A 21,850-nucleotide genomic window follows, 5' to 3' on the forward strand; every position below is an offset into this window, starting at 1 on the left:
CGGTGGAAACGAACATGTTGAGGGTGGGCAGGTTGGGGCTCCGAGCCACTGGCTTAGTGACCCGCTAGCCATGGACAGCTTCAGTCGCGGTGATTCGGTGGACCAGCAGATTGGCTTAGACTGAGGAGAGGGGGCACGGGGTTGGAATAAAGAAATAGATACGGAGCAAGAAAATGTTATTTAGAAGATTGTGCTGGGAAAAGGGTTGCCATATGTCGAGCATCTGGATGTCCACAGAGACAGCGGGCCAGGGCCAAGAGGGTGTCGCGGAGGAAAATCTTGGCGCTTGCCAGTCACAGGAGGGGACCTGCCAAGACAGAAGTCCTGTAGACTGGGAGATAAACATAGAGGCCCTTCTAGGAACCAGAGGTCTGGACAGCCGGTGTGAATCCTGTTTTACGAGGTTGGCATGAGGGTGTTGCCTCTGTGACCAGAGGAAGTGCATTCATTGTCCTTTGCACGTGTCTCTTCAGGAAGCTAAGAAGTCCCGCCTGCCCATCCTGATAAAGCCGTCCCGGTCATTAGGAAATGTGTATCAGCTTCCCGTCACCCAGGAGGTGGTGGCCCAGCTGCAGGGCCAAGTCTTGGAGCTGCAGGGGGAGCTGAAGGAGTTTAAAATCCGCAATAAGCAACTTCACCAAAAGTTAATTCTGGCTGAAGCAATGACGGAGGGGAGGCCAGCGCCAGACAAAACGCTACAGAAAGGTAAGCAGCGAGAAAAATGTCGTCGCCGTGAGCTAGATGAACGACCCGATAGAGCTGCTTGAAATGTCAGCCTTGTTGTTTAGAACTGCAGTAAGTTTGAGCATAAATTTTATGAATTACCGTGATTAATCTTGAGTCTTGACAAATGCACAATCAAAGGAACACAATAAGGAAAGTGAATCTATTGTTTTCATTTTATTCTGGAGTCTGGATAAAGGGGACTTGGAAGTGCTCGTGGGTCTTGTCAGGTCACCGTTCCCTTCACTTGGGATGGTCTGCAGGTAACCCAGCTGTGGAATGACTTGAATCTGGGTGGGTTTTTTTGGCTTTGTCTGTGGAAGCCTCAGGCATATGGCATCATGTATGTAAGTTTTCTAGAACGTCTGGGCTGTATTACTCTGGGTTTCTCAGGGCTAATTCCAAACCCCATCCCAGAGCGGTGTAGGTGAGCACAAGGTAGTATTGGACCTCGTTTTCAGAGGGTTCATGAGTCCACAGAAGTACACACGTTGACTCCTGATTATGAACTTGTGCTGTGTGCACATGCAGCAGCACACGATACCAAAAACAACAACAGCAGTCTTTTATTGATCTGGTTAAAAAGTACTGATGAAACCCTGCTGTGCCAGGCACTGTCGTAGGCCCTGGGGAGGAAGTGATAAAGCAGATGATGTAAGTCTGTGTCTTCTGTTCCTGTCGTGGGGAGGACAGTATGCTGATGAGCAGGTATAGCGGACTAGAGATGGCGGGTGCTGGGGAGGAAGCGAGAGCAGGGCTGAGGGCGTGGGCAGTGTGGAGCCGGGCAGAGTGTGCCGCCGCATGCGGGATCCTAGAGCCTCCCTGAGGAGGTGACATCTGAACACAGACCGGGAGGAGAGGAGGGGATGAGCCAGCTTGGAAAGTGCGTTTTTGGCAGCAGGAAAAGGGCGAAGGCCCTGACGTTGCTTTGACCTTGAGAAGCTGGATGACGAGGAAGGCGGGGCCAGCTCTGCGGCTGGAGTGGAGTGGGGAAGAGAAGGCTGGAGGAGGTCAGGGAGGTAGTATGTCGGGTGCGCCCAGGAGGCCGTTCTCAGGCTTTGTCTGTCACTCAGGTAAGAAATGGAGGGTTTGGAGCAGTGGAGTGACGCAACTTCAGCTTTAAAGCAGGGATGGTCAAGCTTAACCATAACCCTGTGGGCCAAGCTCGCTAGCCATTTTTAAGTTTCTTGGAGCACCGTGATGGTCACTAATTGCACATGGCCTGTGACTGCTGGAGTTGAGTAGGTGTGATAGAGGCCCTGTGGTTGGTAGAGCCCAAAACAGCCCGTGTTTGGCTCTTAAAGAGAGAAGTAGGCCGAGCTCTGCTTGAAAGGATCACTGGTAACACGAGCCATTGGAGTGATGGCTCGTGCCGCCCTGAGCGGGAGAGGCAGAGGCGGGCGTCTGGTGTCTGGTCTGGGACTTCTTGAGACGCCTGTTGACCAGCCCCGTGGTGGTGCCATGTTGGCAGTTGGAGATACAGGGCCGTAAATTTAGCAAATGTCAACATATCACTGGTATTTGAAGCTCTGAGACTTGGAGACACAGGGAACAGTGAGCAGGGGTTGGACGCAGAAGGAGCACCCAGGGAGGCAGGGACAGAGCCACGAGAGGACGGTGTCTGGGAGCTGAGGAAAGAGCAGGTTCGCTGGGTCGAGTATCGTGAATCAGTCCGGCAATGTCTGAGGTGTGGACTTGGGATTTAGTAATGGGGGATCATCACTGGCAACCTTGAAGGAGCTGTTGTCCTGGCGCGGCTGAGGCCTGCCTCGGACAGGTTCCAGAGAGCCAGTGCAGGAGAGGAACTGAGATGGTGAGAATAACAGCTCTGAGGAGTTTTCCCATAAAGTGGGGCGGAGACACAGGGCAGTTAGGAGCCACGTCGTCAGTGAGGCTCAAGGGATTTAGGGAATCGGGACTGCAGGTGACCGCAGCCAGCTGGTCTGGCTGCATCAGCATCAGCTGCAGAGCTGGAGTTTTTAGGGAAGAGAGCATGATCTGGCGGTGTCAGCGAGAGAGAAGGCCCGTACACTCTTCCAGGTCTGGGATCACAGGGCATGTGGGAAAGATGGCCAGGGGCTGGCTCCACTCAGGGGGCGGCCGCAGGAGAGGCAGTGCCAGGGGACAGCCGGGGCCTTAGTACGAGGGGGCAAGGTGCATGTTCAGGGAGGACACTGAGCTTATTTGGGGTTTTGGCATTGGAAAGTTGGCACTCTGGGCTACATCCGACATGGAGATCTCGCAGGTGGCTCCAGGCTGGGAGACGACTGGGAGCCGTGCACTTCCTGTGTCAGGAATAAGATGGGCTCCCGGGATTTTTTCAGCCTCACTGCCCGCTTTGCGTACATGATCTAACGGAATCTTCTTAACAGTCCTCGAGGCAGGAGCAGTAATGATTTAGTTTGAGGTGGTTTTAGCATGAGGCGGTACTTTTTGAGACAAAGTGACTTGGGTGCCGTCACGCTGTCACTAACTTAGATTTGAACCAGCCTGCCTGTCTTCCAGGCCCGCGCCCTTTACTGCCTCATAAAGTCTAGCACCTTGATACCTTCCGTATGGACTTTCCGAGGCCCGATAGTGCGTGGTATTTTCCACTGATCTTTAGGTTCTTGAGTTCCCCAAAGTGGAAGTTTCGAGATAAGGGGGACTTTGGCCGTGTTGCTCTTCCCTTCCCACTTTCTCTCCAGCCAGCCTTCCTCGTAGACATCTGTTCATGCATTCAGTGACTATTCCCCGAGCCCCTGCCGAGTTCCCAACCTCATGCACTGGATGTAGGAGACAGAGACAGAGATGGAGAGGACCGAGGTAGTCCCTCCCTTCTGAGAACTCCCTGTCTAGTGGGAAGGAGCAGATAATGAAACACGCCAGTGCAGGGCAGAAGTAAGGGACACTTCAGGGAGGAAAGGTTTTATGGCAAAGGTGACTCAGCCCAGTAGAGGTCCTGGTGCCTTGTCCAGGGTTTGCGGTATGCCCTTACCATCGTTTTCATTTCCTTTTTTTTTTTTTTTTTTAAGATTTTATTTATTTGACAGACAGAAATCACAAGTAGGCAGAGAGAGAGAGGAGGAAGCAGGCTCTCTGCTCAGCAGGGGCTCGATCCCAGGACCCTGAGATCATGACCGGAGCCGAAGGCAGAGGCTTTAACCCACTGAGCTACCCAGGCGCCCGCGTTTTCATTTCTTGCTGAGACACCAGGGTGCCTCAGCCAGGTGCTGCTCCCGCAGCTGCCCAGTAGACCCCGGGGCCTCTCTCTTCTCCAGAAAAGTGGGCATGAGTCTATAGAATTCATTTTCTCACTCATAGTTTTTTGAGAGCTTGGACTTAAACCATTTGAGACAAGCTGCAGTGTATTTATGCTTTTTATGTCCTGTTATGGCAGCTCGATAGATTAATTTTATCTTATAAATTGCATTTTGCCTCCCTAGTGTTTTTATTTTCCCCGTTGTATCTTTGTGTTCTTCTCAGTTGCTTGGCTAACTTTCAAGTCTATGGTTTTATTTATTTTTCCTTCTCTTCGTGAATGCCTATAGCCCAGCCCCTTGTGGGAGCAGCCTACCAGGACAGCCCCGGAGAGCAAAAGGAAATTAAAACCATGCCCTGTGACTGGAGAGACAAGGAAGGGGACAGTGACCAGCACACCAGCTATGAGACCGGTCAGAATTCAACCCCTGTGTGTATTGAACAGCTTCTGTGTGCCAGGCACTCCTGGGGTGTTTCCTAGAAAAGTTGTTATGAAGCCCTGCAACGGGCATTTTACTACATCATTGCTATTCCCACTTAACATATAAGGAAGCTGAGTTTTTAAAAAGAATTGATCCAGGGTCATCCAGTTGGTGAGTGCGTAGCCGAGTGGGGGTACAGGAGACAGGGTGTCTGAGCTCGCTGGACCATTTGTCATGCTTTTCTCCCTGGCCTGGATGCTGGCGGGTGCAGTACGTGCTCACAGGAGCACCACAGCCAGCCCTGCGGCCAGGTGGCTCTCCGTATGGCACTGGCTGCGTTAGGCGGGCGTTGCTGGCCTCCCACCGCCCAGGAGGGTGGGTCACAGGTGAGCCCGAGCTGCCTCCTGGTGTGCGGGCTGTGTCAGGTCGCTCAGTGGAAAGGTACAGACACGTTAGTGAGGTCCCAGACAAGTCGCATCTGTTTCTTCTTAGGTATGTAGATAAGCACAAAGGATGATAAAAGAATATTCATGTTCCCATTCAACCAGAATGAACACATGCTGACATTTTTCTTTTTACCTTAGATCCACTCCCCTTTGCCTTTGTTTAGAAAAAAAAGAGTCACCTTTCATCTGGACCTAATTCATTCTGTAAGAAACAGTTGTCTTCAGGAATTCTAAATCTGTCATGGAGTGGTTATGAGGACGCCAGTCTCTCGGGAACTGAGTCATGGTGACGCTTTCCCAAGGCCTCCAGTCAGTGCGGTCGATACGTGGTCACATATTTCTGAATATTCTGGGCTTTGAAGCCCTCTACAAGCAATAAAGTACCCTTAGCTGAATTGTAGAAAGTTCCAGAACTGCAGTATTTCCTCTAATGCAAATAAACGGTACTGGGGATATCTTTGGATTTCTTGTTCATAGTTAGTTGATCGCTAAGGCTTCCTGTCTAACTAGCGGTTTCCCTTCCCCTCCCAAATCCCCAGCATTAGTGAACTTCCCTTTGTCTGAAGGTGCTTCTAGAACTTTGCACGTGTTGTTGCCTCTGCCTGAATGTTCCCTGTTTATTTGATGTCCCTGTCCCTGTCGTTTAGGTCTCTGCTGCAGTGTCACTTTCTAGGGAAGGCCTTCCCGAGGCCCTTGGTTGGGGAGACACTCCCAGTAGCTCCCGCCATGCTTCCATCTTGAGCTGACTTGCTCAGGGGCTGCCCTCCGCAAAGCTGGTACCGTGTATGATGGAAGTGGTTATGAGGACGCCAGTCTCTCGGGAACTGAGTCATGGTGACGCTTTCCCAAGGCCTCCAGTCAGTGCGGTCGATACGTGGTCACATATTTGTGTTCTTTGCTCTTCAGTAGCTCCTCGATCCTCGAGAAGCGAATGCAGGGGATTCCACACATGTTACTGAGGAAGGGAGAGAGGCCTTAGGAGGCCACATTCAGGGTGGTGGAGGCAGGTGTCCCGGCTTTGAGGGAAGGGCTCTGCTGCTTGCTCCCTCTTAAGCAAGTTCTTATCTCTCTAAAACTCCATTTCCTCTTCTGGAAGATGGGGAGACTAGAGCCTCCTCACGGGGCTGTTGTGAAGGCTCTCCATGTAGTCTTCACATAGGGGAGGTGCTTGGCGTTCGGCCAGGCCCTGGCCCAGTTGTGTGTCCTGAGGCCTTGCTAAACCCACGGGTTCACCCTGTACACCACAGCTTACGGCCTTCCCTCAGCCACACGCTCCATGCAGTGACTTTAAATGAAAGATCCACTTTTGGCCCTTCTTCAAGGGCTCCTGGGCTGTGGGGAGCAAAATCAGGTTGCCGTGTCGATGCTGGGCCACGAGCCGTGCTGGGTACCGGCCTTGGAGCCTGGAAACCAGATCTTTGCTGCTGCCGAATCTCAAGCTGCTGTAGACTGGGGGCAAATGTTACCTGTTAGATTTGTTGTATTGTGAGGAGCGAAGCTGAAAGTGGAGGTTAAGTGTTGGTAGGAGAATGCACACCGTCCCCCACTTTCTGAGATGCGTGAGTATGTGTGTGTGTGTGCATGTGTAGCTAAGCATCAGAGCTGACCACCGTCTGCATCACAGAAGGACATTTGTGTGTGTCTTATTACATTTGTCTCTGCCTGATGATTACTTAATGAAAATCATCGAAACCAATCTTTATTCCCCAGAGTGAACAAACATTGCTTCTTGCCATGAAATTCCATTATCATGAAGTTATTATGGCAAAGATGACTTGAAAGGTTGACTTGGAAGGTGATTTACCAGAAAAAAAACCTACTGAGATCTCTCCCTCTGTCTCTGTCTATCTCTTACACTCGTTCAGCCAGCAGTTACTTACAGAGTACCTTCTCTGCCCCAGGCCCTGTGCCAGACCCCGAGCACAGAGACAAATGACATGTCTGCACCCCGAGAGATGGCAGACACTAGTGACTATCACAGATTTTGTACAGTAGAAATGCTGTATTAGAAATGCTTCCTTTAGGTCATGTAGCAGCTGCTTTCTAAAATAAAAAGAGTTATTTTATGGTATTTGCCTCGTGAACACAGAGATAAGAATGGGCTTACAGCCACGAGGAACAGTTGCAGAACCCAGAAATTGGAATATACAGTCTGACGAGGATTTTTGTGTGCTTTTCCCTCTGAGAGCTCTCCCAGGCCCTGTCGTCCTACCCACACGGTTGCTTCGGCAGCGTTTGCCCTGGTCCACAGCCCCTGTCCTGCCTCCTGTGATAGGCATCCTCTTCCATCCTCTGGCAGTTCGAGGGAAGCAGAGAATATCAAAAGTAGTCGGGCTCCTTCACTACCGTGTGCCAGACACTTTTCGCGGATAGCGTCCCCTTGGATCCTCAGAACACGGCAGACCCAACCCTTCACAGTAAATGGTCTTCTTTCCATTTTGCAGATGAAGCCACTGAGGCTCTGAGAGGTTAAGTTATCTGCCTGGGGTCATGCAGCTAGTAAATGGCAGAGCCAGAGTTTGAAACCAGACCTGGTTAGATTATGAGGATGGGTTTTCTGTTATATTCTGCTGCCGCCTGAGTAAGCATTCAGACGCCCCTTATCCTGAGCGGAGCTTCCCCTAGACAGTGGGCAGCGTGCTCTGATTGAGGACAGAAGCTCTGGATGCAGAGCTGGACGTCTGAGCTGGAAGTCTCAGAACAAGCTGCTTAGACATCTTTTGGGGGGAGACTGAGGCCCTGAGACATTAAATTACTTGCCTAGGGCTGGTGTGTCACCAGCAAGCGGCAAAGCTGGGCGCGGTCTGCCTTCTCTTTGACTTCAGAGCTACGCCTTCTCTCCTCAGTGCGACTCCACCGCTTGCACAGGCTGGGCTGCGCGTCTTGGGGCTCGGAACCAGCTGTTAGGAAATAGCTCCCGGCAGGGTCGTGCGTCAGTGAAACAGCACACTGCAGGGGACGTCGCGGCACCTCCTGGAAACTGTTAGACGTGGAAGTGAAGGCTGTCCTCAGTCATAGGGGTTTTAGAATTACTGCTCTTGAACATCACCTCACACGCTGCCCAGTGTTTGTCCAACCCTTTGGACTGCTGGTCCGGGTGAGGGACTGAAGCAGGTCCTGAGAACATGAAGGGAGGGGAAAGGCCAGTCCCTTCTGTGAAGGAACGAGAGAGGAATCCAAACCACTGATGGCTATGTAAATAAGCAAACTGGTGTCGCTCCTGCATTTGCACCCAGAACATGGTGTGTGTGTCCAGGACGAGTTTGTGTAGGATGCTGTGGAAACACAGAGGAAGGGACAGGTTGGCAAAGTTTGAAGATGGGCTTTTGCAGAAGGAGAATCGAATCTGTATGTCGAAGAATGAGTAGGACTTCACTGAGTGGGCGTAGAGGACCAGATACATTCCAGGCAGAGGGAACAGCTCATGCAAAAGCACAGAGACACAAAACAGCCTGGTGTGTGCAAGGAATTCTGGGAATCTCCATAGGAGGTGTGAGGGGATGCTCCTTGGGTAGGTTGCCTGGAACCAGATTGTGGAGGGTCCCAGATGCTGTAAGAAGGAGTTTGAGCTTAATCCTCAACATAGCGGGGATGTTGATGAATTTTAGGTGGGCGCTGGTGGTTATCATGGTCTTTTTAGAGCTAGTTCTTTTTTAGAACTTTTTAGAATAGTTGCTCTGAGGAAGAGGGTGGATTGAGAGGTAAGAGGAAGGACTGGAGTCAGAGAGGCTTATTAGGCTGTGCGGGGACAGAAGGGGTAGATTTCAGCAAAGAAGGTACTGACATAAGTGTGTTTGATTCGCAGACTCTGAAATTTGCCAGCCTGATGGCCTTGCCATCTTGCCAACGTGCAAAGAGAATCCTTCTGAAGATTTTCCAGGCCCAACCTCAGTAGCTGCCTACTCGAGTTCTAAGAACCAGCTTTCCACCAAAGTCAGTGTGATTGGGACCCATCAGTCTGAAAAAATGGACACTTCAAGCGATACAGAAAACTTAAAACAGAAAATCTGTGACTTGGAAACTGAGCTCGAGGGCTACCGGAATTTCTTACTTCAGCTTCAAAAGCACTCCCAGTGCAGCGAGGCCATTATCACAGTTCTGTGTGGGACAGAAGGGGGCCAGGACGTCTTGAACAAGCCCAAGGGTAGTACCGACGAAGAAGAAATGACATTCTCAAGTTTGCACCAAGTCCATTATGTGAAGCGCATGAAGATCCTTCGTCAGCTGGCTCCAGAGGTGACCGACGGTGGGCTGCTGGAGGGCCTCAGACAGCAGCTGGTGGAACAGGAGCACGAGCTGCAGAGGGAGCAGAATTTGAACATGGAGCTTTTCAGTGAAATCCATAACCTGCAGAATAAGTTCAGAGATCTCTCACCCTCCAGGTACAACCCACCGCTGCCTCTCCCACTCTAGGAGCCTGCAGTTCCCCTGTGTTGCCACTAGGTCGGAGCCCATGAGTGCAGGGGAATGCTCCGGCAATGGGGGGGCTTGTGTACTGGGGAAGGATTGGTGGTGGGTTTAGGGCAGCTGGGCCCTGTGGAGGGTGAACGGGAGACCACAAAGAACAGCGGCTGTTAGCAGTCTAGTTTTGTGTCTTCTGAAATTGGCAGAGTGGATTTTCCCCTCGTCAAGCTGGGAACTGAGGGCAAAGAAAGGTATTATTCCAGTCGCTTGGTGAGTTGTGGTACGTTTGCAGAATGGCAGTGTTTACTCCTGGACCCCATTGTTGGCTTTCACTGTGGGACTGAAACTGATGTCCTAGGCATCATTCCCTAGGTAGGAAGAATATAGATACTTTCCGCGTCTTTACCCTTGAAAGAGAAGAATTCTTAGATCATGTTGAATGGACATAGATATGTAGAGTTTTGCTTTATGAGCTAATGACCAAAAAAAGCAATCATTTGTAAAGTTGACCTTTATTAGTCACTTACTTGAGACAAACACATAGTTCTGAATTACCATGAGCCAGAGTGAATTTTTTCAAGCCCTCCCGAACAGCAAGACGGGAGGAAGCTTGTATTTATTGAACGGCAGTCATGTCAGCCCCCCAGGTAGGCGCTTTCTTATTTAATCCTCAAAATCACCTGGAAAGGTGTTCTTGAACATGTGTCCGTGGATGAGGAATTGAGGCTCGAAGAGGCTGCTGTGACTGAGCGGACGGTCCGAGGACGCGGACGGTGTTGCTCCGAGGTGAGGCCGGTGCACAGGCCCGCACCGTTGCACCTTAGTTCTCGTGTCCTTCCTCACCCAAGAAACCGCCCACCTTCCGCGCAGCTGTCATGTGACCCTTACATGTGTGCTCGCCAGCAGAGGGGGTCAGCAGCCCCACGTACTGTCCTCTTCAGGGAAGGGGAACACGCTGAACTGAAGGGTCAGCATCTTCGCCAGGCCACGCTGGGGCCAGGCGACTGTGGCTGTGGTTAACAGGAGCTGTGTTTTCCTTAATTTGTGTTTTGCTCTGGAAAAGACATGTGGTGTCAGGAGGTAGTCTTGTATAATAGAGCATGGGCTTTGAGGGCAGACTGTGTTTGAGTCCGAAACCTTCCCTGTTTAACTTGGCGATCTGAGTTTGGTTTCCCTGTAAATGAGGAGGTGTGTCCGTTTGTCTGGAGATGGCGAGGAGCAGTTAACTTATTAAAAACACCTAGTGCAGTGACTGACAGGTCACAGACCCTCCATAAATGGTCTTTAGGATTATGATTACTCCCTGACCTTTCGGTCGAGAGGAGAGACCCCTGTTTTGGTGTTCCTGTGTTACAGTTTCTTTTTTGTTCTTCACGAGAATTTGCAGTAGGTCTGCTGGCCCTTGGAGCACTTGTTTCTATAATTTAGAATACTGTTTTTGAAGAATGTATGGAAACTAATTGTCCTCTTGAGTTCTTGCCAGTCTGTACTGTAATTGGGGGCTTTATAAGGTTAAGAATATTGCAGAAGAACCTTTGTTCCAGCATTTGTTGGCTGTTTTGAAATCGAAGGAGTGACCTTGCAGACTTCCAATTTTTCTAGAAGTATGTATACTTGTATAGCTGCAGGCTTTTAAAAATTGTGCTCTGTCATTTTTCCAATTAGTGTTAAGGTCACAAAAATTCAATTCTAAAATGGTGCAAGCATTTTCTCTCCTCCCCTCCCCCCGCTTTTATCAGATACGATTCATTAGTTCAGTCCCAAGCCCGGGAGCTCTCCCTTCAAAGACAGCAGATTAAGGATAGCCACGGCATCTGTGTCATCTACCGGCAACATATGAACGCCATGATCACGGCGTTCGAGCAGTTGCTTCAGGCCAGCGACGTGGATCACTCCGTGGCCGAGGGTTTCCAGGAGCAGCTGAATCAATGTGCGGAGCTGCTCGAGAAATTGGAAAAGCTGTTTCTCAACGGTAAGTGGGGCAAGGGATTGTGAGTCTTAAGACCCTTCATTTATTCATCCAGGACTTCTTTTGGAGGGGCCCGGGAGGAGCCGACTCCTCGGCAGCACTTATTTTACCTCTGCTCTGATGAGGTGACAGCAGGACCACGCCGGCTGCTCTTCCTTCCAGTGACGCTTCCATGGGCTTGATGGTCCCCCCTGTTTAAACCCGGGCTCCGGTTGGTGAGGCACAGGAGTGAGGCCGGCTCGGAGGCACCGCCCCTGGCACCTGCCTCGTGCCCTAGGTTGCTCTTAATTTAAGAGAAGGTGGAAATCTTTTTTTTCCTTTTCTTTCTTTCTTTTTTTTTTTGTTGGGGGAGAGGTGCTAAGAACTCCTAAGTTTTAAATGTTGGCAAGACTCAGCAAAACGAGCAAACAAAAACCCCAGGTGTTTATGGGTGAAAAAAATATTTTCAAGGGTCAGAGGTGGTTAGAAGAAGGATGAAATAGAACCTTTGTTAAACAGTTGCTGTGTGCTAGGTACTTTAGTAGATGTTATCGCATTTAAATAAAAAATACAATCATTTGCAATTTTTTTTGAGACTAGAATGAAGAATTCTTTTATACTGTTTACTTCATCAGTTTTGCCATATTTGCTTTGTCATTTTCTCTTTCTTTCTGTGTATTCAGATCTTCCTTGATTTATGATGGGATTATATTCCAATAGACCCATCATAAAATTGAAAACATCGTAATCTAAAGTGTGTTTAACACACCTAACCTACCCACCATCATAGCTTAGCCCACCCTACCATAAACGTGCTCAGAACCCTCACAGCAGCCTACAGTTGGGTGATACCCTCCTACAGAGCCGCTTTTATAATAAAATATTGACTGTCTCATGTTCTGCATTGAAGGCTGTACTGAAAGTGAGAAGCAGAATGGCCGCATGGGTCCAAGATGGTTGTATCCACTATGACCCTCGTGATGGTACGGCTCACTGGGAGCCGTGGCTCGCTGCCACTGCCAGGATCGCAAGGCACAGTCGTACTGCATTATCTCTAGCCCAGGAAAAGATGGAAATTCAGAATTTGAAATACAGTCTCTACTGGATGCCTGTTGCTTTCACACCATCCTAAAGTTGAAAATTATAAATTGCACCATTATAAGTCAGGGACCATCTGTATACACAATTTATTATTATTGTTATTTAAAGATTTTATTTTTAACTAATCTCTACACCCAGCATGGGGTTCAAACCTCATGACCCTGAGATCAACAGTCACACGCTCCACCAACTGAGCCAGCCAGGCACCCCTCCAAGCGCCCAACATTATCATTATTATTATTATTATTACGCAGAAACCCACTATTATTATCACTGTCATCATCATCAACCCACCCTCCAAGGGTGGATTGGCGATATCATGTCCCTTTTCCCCTCCCCCTAGAAGTATCGGAGTGTGTGGTGCCTCAAACTGAGGACACTCTTTTACATAGCCACAGCACCATTATTAAACCCATGACATAGGGTTGTTATATCATATACAGTCTACATTAAAATTTCACTAATTGATTCAGTAATGTCTTATGAGTCTTATTCCTGATTCCGATCCAGGACCCACTCCCCACATTACATTTAGTTGTTGTGTGTCTTTGGTTGTCTTTAACCTTCTCTTTCATGATGAGGACCTGTTTAAAGAGTTCAGGCCACTGCCCCAGTTTAGGATTATCTGTTGTTTCTTTTGGGATTAGTTTAGATAAATTCAGTGAGACTAGTTATGTGGTTTTGGCAGGAATGCTGCATTAAGTATTCTGTTCTCTTGGTATCGTGTTTATGACGCACGTGCCACCGGTTTGTGCTGTTGTTGGTGAAAATAATTTCTTTTTTAAAGATTTTATTTATTTATTTGACAGATAGAGATCACAAGTAGGCAGAGAGGCAGGCAGAGAGAGACAGAGAGGAGGAAGCAGGCTCCCCGCTGAGCAGAGAGCCCCATGCGGAGCTTGATCCCAGGACCCTGAGACCATGACCTGAGCTGAAGGCAGAGGCTTTAACCCACTGAGCCACCCAGGCATGCCGGTGAAAATAATTTTGATCACTTGGGTTGAGGTGATGTGTGTCCTGTTTCTCTGCTATAAATGACAGTATTTTCCTGTGTGATATACAAGTAATCAGTGGGGCGTACTATGTGATCCTGTAAGCATCTGTCTCCTCTTCAGACGTTTACCTGAGTTTTCCTGGACTTTCCTTGTCTCTGCTGTCACTACGCTGCTGGCAATGTGGTGATCTTTTTCCTCATTCCATCATTCCTTCTTCATTTTTTTATCAGGTGGCATCTGCTGGAAGGATGAACTCTTCCTTTTATCTCCCTTTTTGTTTATATGTTTGTTGCTTGTTTATATTTGTTTATTAATGTCGACTTGTAGCTTCTTATTTTATTCAATAGACTATATTTCATTCCATCATTCTACTGATGCTCAAATTGTTTGAGATTTGAAGAGTGGTAATTCCTTTTGACGGGTCTCCATCTTCTTGGGGAGCACGTCTGTACTTTCTGGAACAAAAAAAGATGTTCCAGCCTCACTGATACTGTCCCTGCCCTGAATTAGTCATTTCTCCAGGGAGCCCTGGTTCATCTTCTTTCTTTCTTTGTCAAAGATTCTTCTCCCTGCAATGGGAAGGGCCTCTATTTTTTTTTTTTTTGTTATTTTTCTAAAAAGATTTTATTTATTTGTTTGACAGAGAGAGAGATAGTGAGAGAGGGAATACAAGCAGCGGGAGTGGGAGAGGGAGAAGCAGGCTTCCCATTGAGCAGAGAGCCCAATGCAGGGCTTGATCCCAGGACTCTGGGATCATACCTGAGCCACCCAGGTGCCCCTGGTTCATCTGAAAGGGGCATGCTATTTAAAAACTGATTTGGTGCTGGGTGTTTTTGCCCATTAGCAGGCAGCACTAAGATATATCTCACATGCATACATACATATAGGTAATTTATTTAAAGAATTACGGTTTCAGAGTAGGTGCCTCCAATTCCAGACCAACCCACTGTGTCTTTTCGTGGTATTTCTGCTTCCACGTTATTCCCCATCTCCAGTCGTGAGGGTCCCGGTGCTCACTACATCAGTGTACCTGCTCCTGTGTTCACGTCTTTGTGATACACACAAATAGGTCCGGAACGGCCCTCTCCATACCACTGAGAGAAGCAGACCTATGAAAACATCATGATTTGTTTGTAGTCCTTTTATTTATTTATTTTTTTATTTTAAAGATTTTATTTATGTACTTGAAGGAGAGAGAGAGCACAAGCAGGGGCAGCGGCAGGCAGAGGGAGAGGGAGAAGCAGGCTCCCCCCTGAGCAGGGAGCCTGACATGGAGCTCGATCCCAGGACCCTGGGATCATGACCTAAACCTAAGGCAAACATTGAACCAACTGAGCCACCCAGGCGCCCCATAGACATTGAACCAACTGAGCCACCCAGGCGCCCCATAGTTCTTCTAGTTTTTAGGCTAAGGGTATATAGTCCGATATTAAATTTAAAAGTTCCTTGGCTTCATTCTTTTTACAGTGTTGATATGTGATTCACTTGAAATGTAATTATATTTACTTCGTTCTCCTTGTGCTCAATGTTAGGCTTCCCCTCCCCCATTTTTCTGATTTAGTTTTATTTTTTGAATAAAATGAAAAATATGAAAGTAGTTCCAAAGTTAAAACTTTATCCATTTAAATTGCCTATATGAAGTCTTTATTTTTGTCTCTCTCCTTTATATCCATCAGTATGCTTTCCAGCCCCCTTTCTCTCTCAAAGCGCCTGGAATTGGGCTTTCAGACATCCCAGCCTCTCCAGGGAGACGGCATGTGCCCAAGGGACTGACACCTGCCACTTTGCTGAACCTGGCCATTGGTTTTGGGCTGCACCTCCCTCACCTTGACAGTAGATTTGGATGTGGTCAGTCCTCTCCCTCCTGGGGGACATGCTTTCTCCCTGGATTTCTAAGTGGTTACCACCCAGTATTCCTCCCACCCACTCGCTGCCCCTTCGAGGCTCTGCCCTCAGTGTGTGTTGTAAATCTGACCAACTCGCACCACCTCATTGCTGCCATGGCTCTGGTTTGCTGCAGTCTCCTCTTATGGGTTACTGTAGTCCTTGCCCCCCTGGGGGTCCGGGTTCCCCCCCCCCCCCCATGTCCTGCCGTGGCCCCTTCCTGCACAATAGAGTGATCTTTTCAAAATGTAAGTCAGGTCATGTTCCTTCTGCTCGAGATCAGAGGCTTTCCTTGGTGAGCTGTAAGAGCTAGATCACGAGCACAAAGCCTCGACTCAGTGCTGGGTGCATGGCTCCCAGGTGCTCTGCACTTGCCAGTGTCTCTACCTGTTCTGAGTCGGGGGCTTGTCCTCAGAACAACCTGTTTTACTGGAGGAACTTGGCCTTACAGAGGAATATCAGTTGCCTAAAGTTACAACCGACTTGGCAAAACCAAGGTTTGACCTTAGTTCTTCTGTCTTCATACATTACAAAACAGATGGCTCGTGAGGGTCCACATATGTTCAACTTAATTCCAAGATGGAACGTGGGATAGTCTGGGCTTCTGGGCCCAGGGAATGTTTCCCAAGTTTTCTGCGGAACCCAGCAGCTTAGGCCTGTTGCAGACTTGTTGTCCTAGTCCAGCTGCCCCGGACCTCGAGGCCCAAGGACACAGGGACAGGTGACTTTTCCCAGCTTTGTGAAATCCACTTTCTCCTGACTAAGAGTTTCCAAAAAAGCTAGTTTTTATTTTAATATTGGAGAAATAACTGGGTCCTCAAGATAGAGCTGTATCTTCCTGGCCTGAGGCATTTTCTGTCTGTCTCTCTCTTCTTCCTACAAACCCTCAACCAGGGCCTGAGGAAGTGGGAGGCTGAGCGAGAGTGCCTCTGGCACCGGCTGCCCTCTCTCCCTCATCCAACTGCCCCCCACCTTGATATGTTTTTTACTTATTTACCTTGACAAGCCCAAGGAGATCTCAATTCTTGTTTCCTGCGGGTTCTGGAAGCAGAAGCATTTCAGGCTTCGCAGACAACACAAATATAGAACTTTATTTTCTTGTACAAAAGGCATAAAAGTCTCAGGTACCTCACGACAACTCCTATTCTTAGAGAATAAAATGTAACAGAGGTGGGTCTCTTTTTTGGATGCTATCTAAGGGGTTTGGCTTCTGAATTATGAAAGGAGCTTATTGTAGAATAGTTTTATATTTGAGGCGGTTGCATAGCATGAGTTCTTAAAAATTTTAAATATAGTCTTTTTTTTCTTAATACAAAGTAGTACATGTTTATTGTGGAATAACAGATAAGCAAATACTCCTATAGTTGCATTATTTATACAGCAAAAATGAACACCCTGGAGTTTATACTTCCAGATCTTTTTTATATGTATGTGTATTTTTTGTAGAACCAGAATTGCTTGCAACCTTCCCCTTTGTTCAGCTGTAGATAATAAATACTAACCTACATTGTAATTTTTAGTGGCTGCAGAACATTCTTCTGTATGAACGTACTATAATTTACTTAATCATTCCCCATTAGGTGGACATTCAGGGTGTTTCCAGTTTGGGGCTATTAAAAGAACAGTGTCTTGGAATCTTTGTACATATCCTTGCTTTCCTTTAATAATGTTTACTTGGTAGAACCCAGGAAGTAGGATGATAGTGTGCTTTCCCCCTCTTCGTCAGGACCAGAGCCGGGATCTTTTCTAGCTTTGCAGGCTAGGGATTTCGCTAGGGTCCAGAATCCTGCAAGATTTTCTGAGTGCCTTTTTTCAGGGAGGGGACCTATAACTCCGATTCCTGAAGTGCGCTGGGACCCAAAGCAGATCGAGAGCTGGTGTTGCAGTCCCATGGTGTCCTTGTTCCTGGTGCCTCCCGAGGCCAGTAGCATAAGTCAGGAATACTGTGTGCTCCTCGGGTATTTCTGAGTCAGCACTGGGGAGGGTACCGAGGAGGTTGTGAGGTGGTCTCTTTCCCCCATGAGCTCACCACATGTGTCAGGGTGTAGCCACATGGGTAGAGGACAGTTGTGGGGGTCCTTGACTCTCCTGTGCCTGCGGGGATGAACCTACACCATGCATTTCTTCCAAGGCCTTCTATAGTCTGCCTTGTCCCGCTCACTCCCCGCTCAGCGAGAATGACGGTGATGATGATGGAGAAGTGGTGAGGAAGGCTGGGCTTTATAGGCTGTGCGTTCTGTGTTGGGTATGTTCTCAGCCTATGAGTAGCTACTACTTACCACCTTCATTGAATGAATGAGGAACTGAGAAGGGAAGTTACTTGCTCGAGGTCACCCAAGGAGTGGCCAAGTCTGGGTTTGAGCCCAGGCAGTTTGCTTCCACAGCCTAGCCTCCTGACCGCCTTGATGTGGTGCCTCTCACACTCCTGCCCGGTTGGGCGTCCGAGCTGGTACTTCTGTGTTGCAGGCCTTGCTTGCATTTCCCCACTTCCGGGATTTTGCTCAAACCAGTCCCTTTTCTAGAAGGTTTGTACTTTCTCTTCTCTTCTAGGAATTCTGTTCATCCTCTAGGAAGCTTTTTTTGTTCACCTCAAGTAGATGCAAAACTCTTTGTTTTGTTTTTTATTCTGGGTTGGTTGTAGCTTGCCTATGACGGTTGTGTCTGGCCTCGTGATGGACACTCTTTGCTGGGTGGAAAGAACAGAATCTTTGGAGCCAGAAAGACTTGAGTTCAAATCCCAGCTTTATGCTTCTCGTACCCTCTTAATGGTCACATTTCCTGTGGGGGGGAATAGTACCTATGTTGCCCAGTTATTTGTGAGGATTAAATGAGATTATTTGAAGTGTGGTATCCCGTCTAACCATTCTTGGGAGCACAGGGGGTGACAGCAATGAAGCCTTGTGGGCACATTGTATTTCTTCAGGGCATAGACTCCTGGAAGATGGGGGCCTTGTTTTGTCCTGGCTCCCAAACTAAGCTGGGGCCGTACTTGTAGTGTTCAGTCAGGATTTGGTGACAATACTGATAGTTTTATGTGGTTTGGATCTTACTCTCGGGAGCCCTTTGATTCAGCATCCTCTGACTCTGTCTGGCCCGCGTAGTGGGGGCTCGGAATGAGGCGCCCCTGAGCTCCAAAGGGAAGGCTTCCAGGAGGAAAGGGTATTAGAGCTCAACCTTCCATATTGCAAATCACTGGGGAAGGGTATTTTAGGAGTGGTAAAGGGGGTGTGCGAAGTATAATTAGCATGGTAGGCAGGCGATCATAGAAAATGGAAGCTCTTTCCTAAGTATCCATAGAATCAGCCCTCCATGTGGCCCCTTAGCAGCTTCGTATTTTTATGCAGCAGTTCTTTCCTGCCTCAGACGTGTGTCCCTGGTCACCTCCTCTAAATTGTCCCGGGTGGTCCAGGCTGGCTCACGTTCCTTTCCTCTGCAGGCCTTCCCATGGTATCTCGTGCCACCCCTTGTGACAGCCGTGTAGTGTCATTTGTCTTTTGGGTCCCTCATCCCCCCGCAGCTGTGAACTCACTGAGGTTACGATGGAGCCTCGTCCGTCCCTTACCCTCAGCATCAGGCACAGGCATGTGGGAGGAACTGCAAATAGGTTCTACAAATGACTAGTGGATGCAAAGGGAGGAGTATTTGGGTCACATAGGAGATGCCAGGTTATGATATTAGAACTGAGTTCTGTACGGTTGGTGGATTTGGAATGAGGGGGACTGTTTCAAAAGAGGCTTTTCAAACAGAGGCAGTGTTCGGGATGGATCAGTGCAGGCAGGAGGAAGGGCCGACCGGTTACAAGACTGTCGCGCAGGATAGTTCTCTTGCTGGTTCCGGTATGGATCGGATAAGTAGAAGGCTTTTTGTTTGAAAGGATGAAGTTCCCCCTCCCCCTGTCACTGCCACCTACTCTACAGCCTTTCAGTGTAGTGGTAAGATTTGCCTGAAAGATGGGAGCAGCGCCTTCATGACATGCTTCCTAAGCTTCCTGAATAGGCTGACAGATGGTACCCTGTCACCTGTGTGAAGGCAGTTTCCACCATGGAATTCAGTGCATCGCTTGTCATGATGGCCTTGTGAGTCCCACACTAACAATTTGTCATTTGGCTTTAAAGCATTCCGTCGTGGCAGGGGAATGGGCAGAATATAATTGTGGAGTCATTAGCAGCTCCGCACAGGATGTCCTGTTCGAAGACAGAGAAGCCCGGGCTTTGGATGGCCTCAGGGCATTTCCTTCTCTGGTCGTGGATTTTGTTAGGAATCGAAGAGAGGTTTTTGTGATAGGTACACGATGAATTCATGGTCAGGAGTTCCAGAGTGCTTAGAGCGTGCCCCAGAGCAGTGATCCCCTAGCCGGTGAAGTTGCTGAGGTGTGTGTCCGAAAGCTCGCTGGTCTGCTGCAGCAGGAGACGACGCTGTCATGTGCATGGCTGGTGCGTGTAGACTCCTGAGCCCTTTGGAGGGCTGGGCTGGGCAGATGGCCCATCGTCAGGGTGGCAGCTGAATGTTGGGGAGCAGCCCCGTGCAGGTGCGAGATGGAAAGTGCTGAGCTGTTCTAACAACAGTTGTCTCTGCCTGTTCACGGTGGTCTTGAGGCCTGGGACTTCCAGTCAGTGTCTGGGAAATTGCCCCAGGCAGATGGCGATTTCCCCTCTTGAGTGTAGAGGACACAGGCGTGGAGCCCCTCTATGCAGTAGAGGGCCTGTCACCCTCCCCCTACCTTCTGGGGTGTTAGAATGTCGTGGTGTTTTTGGTCAGGATGTAACCAAGAGGATCGAGACCTAGATTTGTGGTCGAGCTAGCTCTGGAGTGTCTCCAGATCCCTTGCTTAGCTGGAGCTTACAGTGAAGTAGGTGATGGGATGTCGGAGGAAGAGAGGGGACACGGCAGATCTCTTGGATTTCCGCTTCACTGTTAAACGGAGATCCTGACGCTGTGCCAGTGGGATCGATGTGAGGCCAGAGGACGTTGTCATCATCATACTTGGGGCCTCGCACCTGATCTCGAGGGCCCCGTGTGACTCCTTCCTGGTGCCCGCCAGTGCCCTGCAGTGGCAGGTGATGTTCAAGCCCTCGGGATGTCTCACTGGCTCTCTCTGCCCACTGTTGTCCTGCTGGGGTGTTGAGGGAGCTCCAATAGCAGCACCGGGGAGCACACATGTGGGGTCCACGAGGCACAAGGCAAATGCGTGAGTCTCTGGTGCTCTTTTCCTCCGTGCTGTGATGTTCAAGAACTTTCCCTTTTCGGAGTAGTTTTGAAAATGGAATGTGTGGGTGCCGTTTAATTATAGTCTCATTTTTCAAGTGCAGCTCGAGAAGGGTTTGTTTTTTTCTTTAGCCACGCGTTAGCTTCTTCAAAGAGCTCATCCCAGTCTGCAATTTCCAGAGTTCTGAAGTATTTTTAACATGAAGTTGTTAGTCTCTTTGAAACCTGGGCTCCTGTGTTTCCTTTCAAACAGCAAAGCCTGCCATGCAGGAGAGAGCAGTGCATCTTTTGCCCACTTACGTTCTCGGCTTTATTTTGTTTTCTTTCGCCATTTCTCGTCGTCCCTCCCCTGCCTCAGGCCCTGGCTTATTCATCTGTACTCATATACTCCTCTTCCTGCTAATCCCACTTCTGAGAGTCTCTCCTTAGGAAATCATTTACATGCAGATAACGCTGTATGTACAAAGATGTTTATTTTATTGACTTATAAAAGTGAAAAATTGGAGATGACCTACATGTCAAATAGGGGACTGGCAGAAACTACGGTACATGCCTCCCTGCAGTGGAATAGTAATGCAGTCCTTCCAAATTAGGTTTCCAAGGCAAAACTCAGTAAGAAGCGTCCTTGGAATGAAATACGAAGGGAAAAGGTGAAGTCACGTACAGTGTCACCCATGCCAAAATACACGGAAGAAAGAACGGAAGGAAATCCATAACATGTCCGTACTGAGGACGTTATGTTACGTTCTTTTTCTTGTTCGTTACCCATTTCCTGTAACAAGCGTGTATTCTGTTAGTATCTGAGTTTTTAGAGGTGGGAAAAGAACCTGCACCTAGCAGCACCTTGGGGATGGGTTCTTAGATTCAGGCCTGTCCCCTCCCTCCTAGAACTGCTGCCAGAGCGGGGCTGAAGGAGCAGCCGCTGGTCTGAGTGTGTTCTTGGTGATCCTCCTTTAAATTTCCAGGATTGTTACGAAGAGTATTTAAGCAAATGGAATGGGGCCTCTGCAAGTGTATCAGCAAGAAATTATTAGGGAATACTGGGTTTTATTCTTTCTCTCTTTCTTTCTTTTCTCAAATTTTTAAAATGAACATATAATGTATTATTTGTCCCACAGGTGCAGTGTTGGTTTATTTTTAACGTCTTCCTCCTTCTTGATGTTCTTTCTGCTCCCAGGGAAATCCGCTGAAGTGGACAAGAGTCCCCAGAACGAAGCGATGGAGAGGTGAGCGTGTGGCATGGGGGAGAAGCTTGTGGGGTGGGTTTGTCCACTGGGTGTGGCGGCTCCCTCCTGGTCGGCTGGTTTCCCGCTGCTCGTGGGTAAGGCACACACTTAGGAAACTGGCCGCGGCCGCGCACAAGCAGGCGTTTGCTCCGTGTACCCTGCAGCCTTCATTCAGTTGTTTTGGGCCATTCCTGACGTCGGTCTGCCTGGTGCTTTGACGAGGATGACACGTTCCTCCTGTTGGCTCCTGGGCCCT

The 21,850-nt window shown here is 48.8% G+C and overlaps 1 protein-coding gene and 1 non-coding gene across 6 annotated transcripts in view; one reads left to right on the top strand and one right to left on the bottom strand.

The window, feature by feature from the left end:
* CDK5RAP2 (CDK5 regulatory subunit associated protein 2) overlaps positions 1-21,850 on the top strand; it is a 169,162-nt gene that overhangs the window by 114,002 nt on the left and 33,310 nt on the right. For 4 of the 5 annotated variants that reach the window (XM_059143514.1, XM_059143516.1, XM_059143518.1 and 1 more), the window contains 5 exons: positions 474-705; positions 4,254-4,376; positions 8,637-9,213; positions 10,975-11,207; positions 21,546-21,594. In XM_059143514.1, the coding sequence (XP_058999497.1) occupies positions 474-705; positions 4,254-4,376; positions 8,637-9,213; positions 10,975-11,207; positions 21,546-21,594 (1,214 nt within the window). The remainder of the gene's footprint in view (positions 1-473; positions 706-4,253; positions 4,377-8,636; positions 9,214-10,974; positions 11,208-21,545; positions 21,595-21,850) is intronic. The other variant, XM_059143517.1, reaches the window with a different exon arrangement.
* TRNAN-GUU (transfer RNA asparagine (anticodon GUU)) lies at positions 12,416-12,489 on the bottom strand. Its single transcript has one exon. It is a non-coding gene; the product is annotated as a tRNA-Asn (tRNA).

Source organism: Mustela lutreola, chromosome 12, assembly GCF_030435805.1.
Source record: "Mustela lutreola isolate mMusLut2 chromosome 12, mMusLut2.pri, whole genome shotgun sequence".
Lineage (NCBI taxonomy): Eukaryota > Metazoa > Chordata > Mammalia > Carnivora > Mustelidae > Mustela > Mustela lutreola.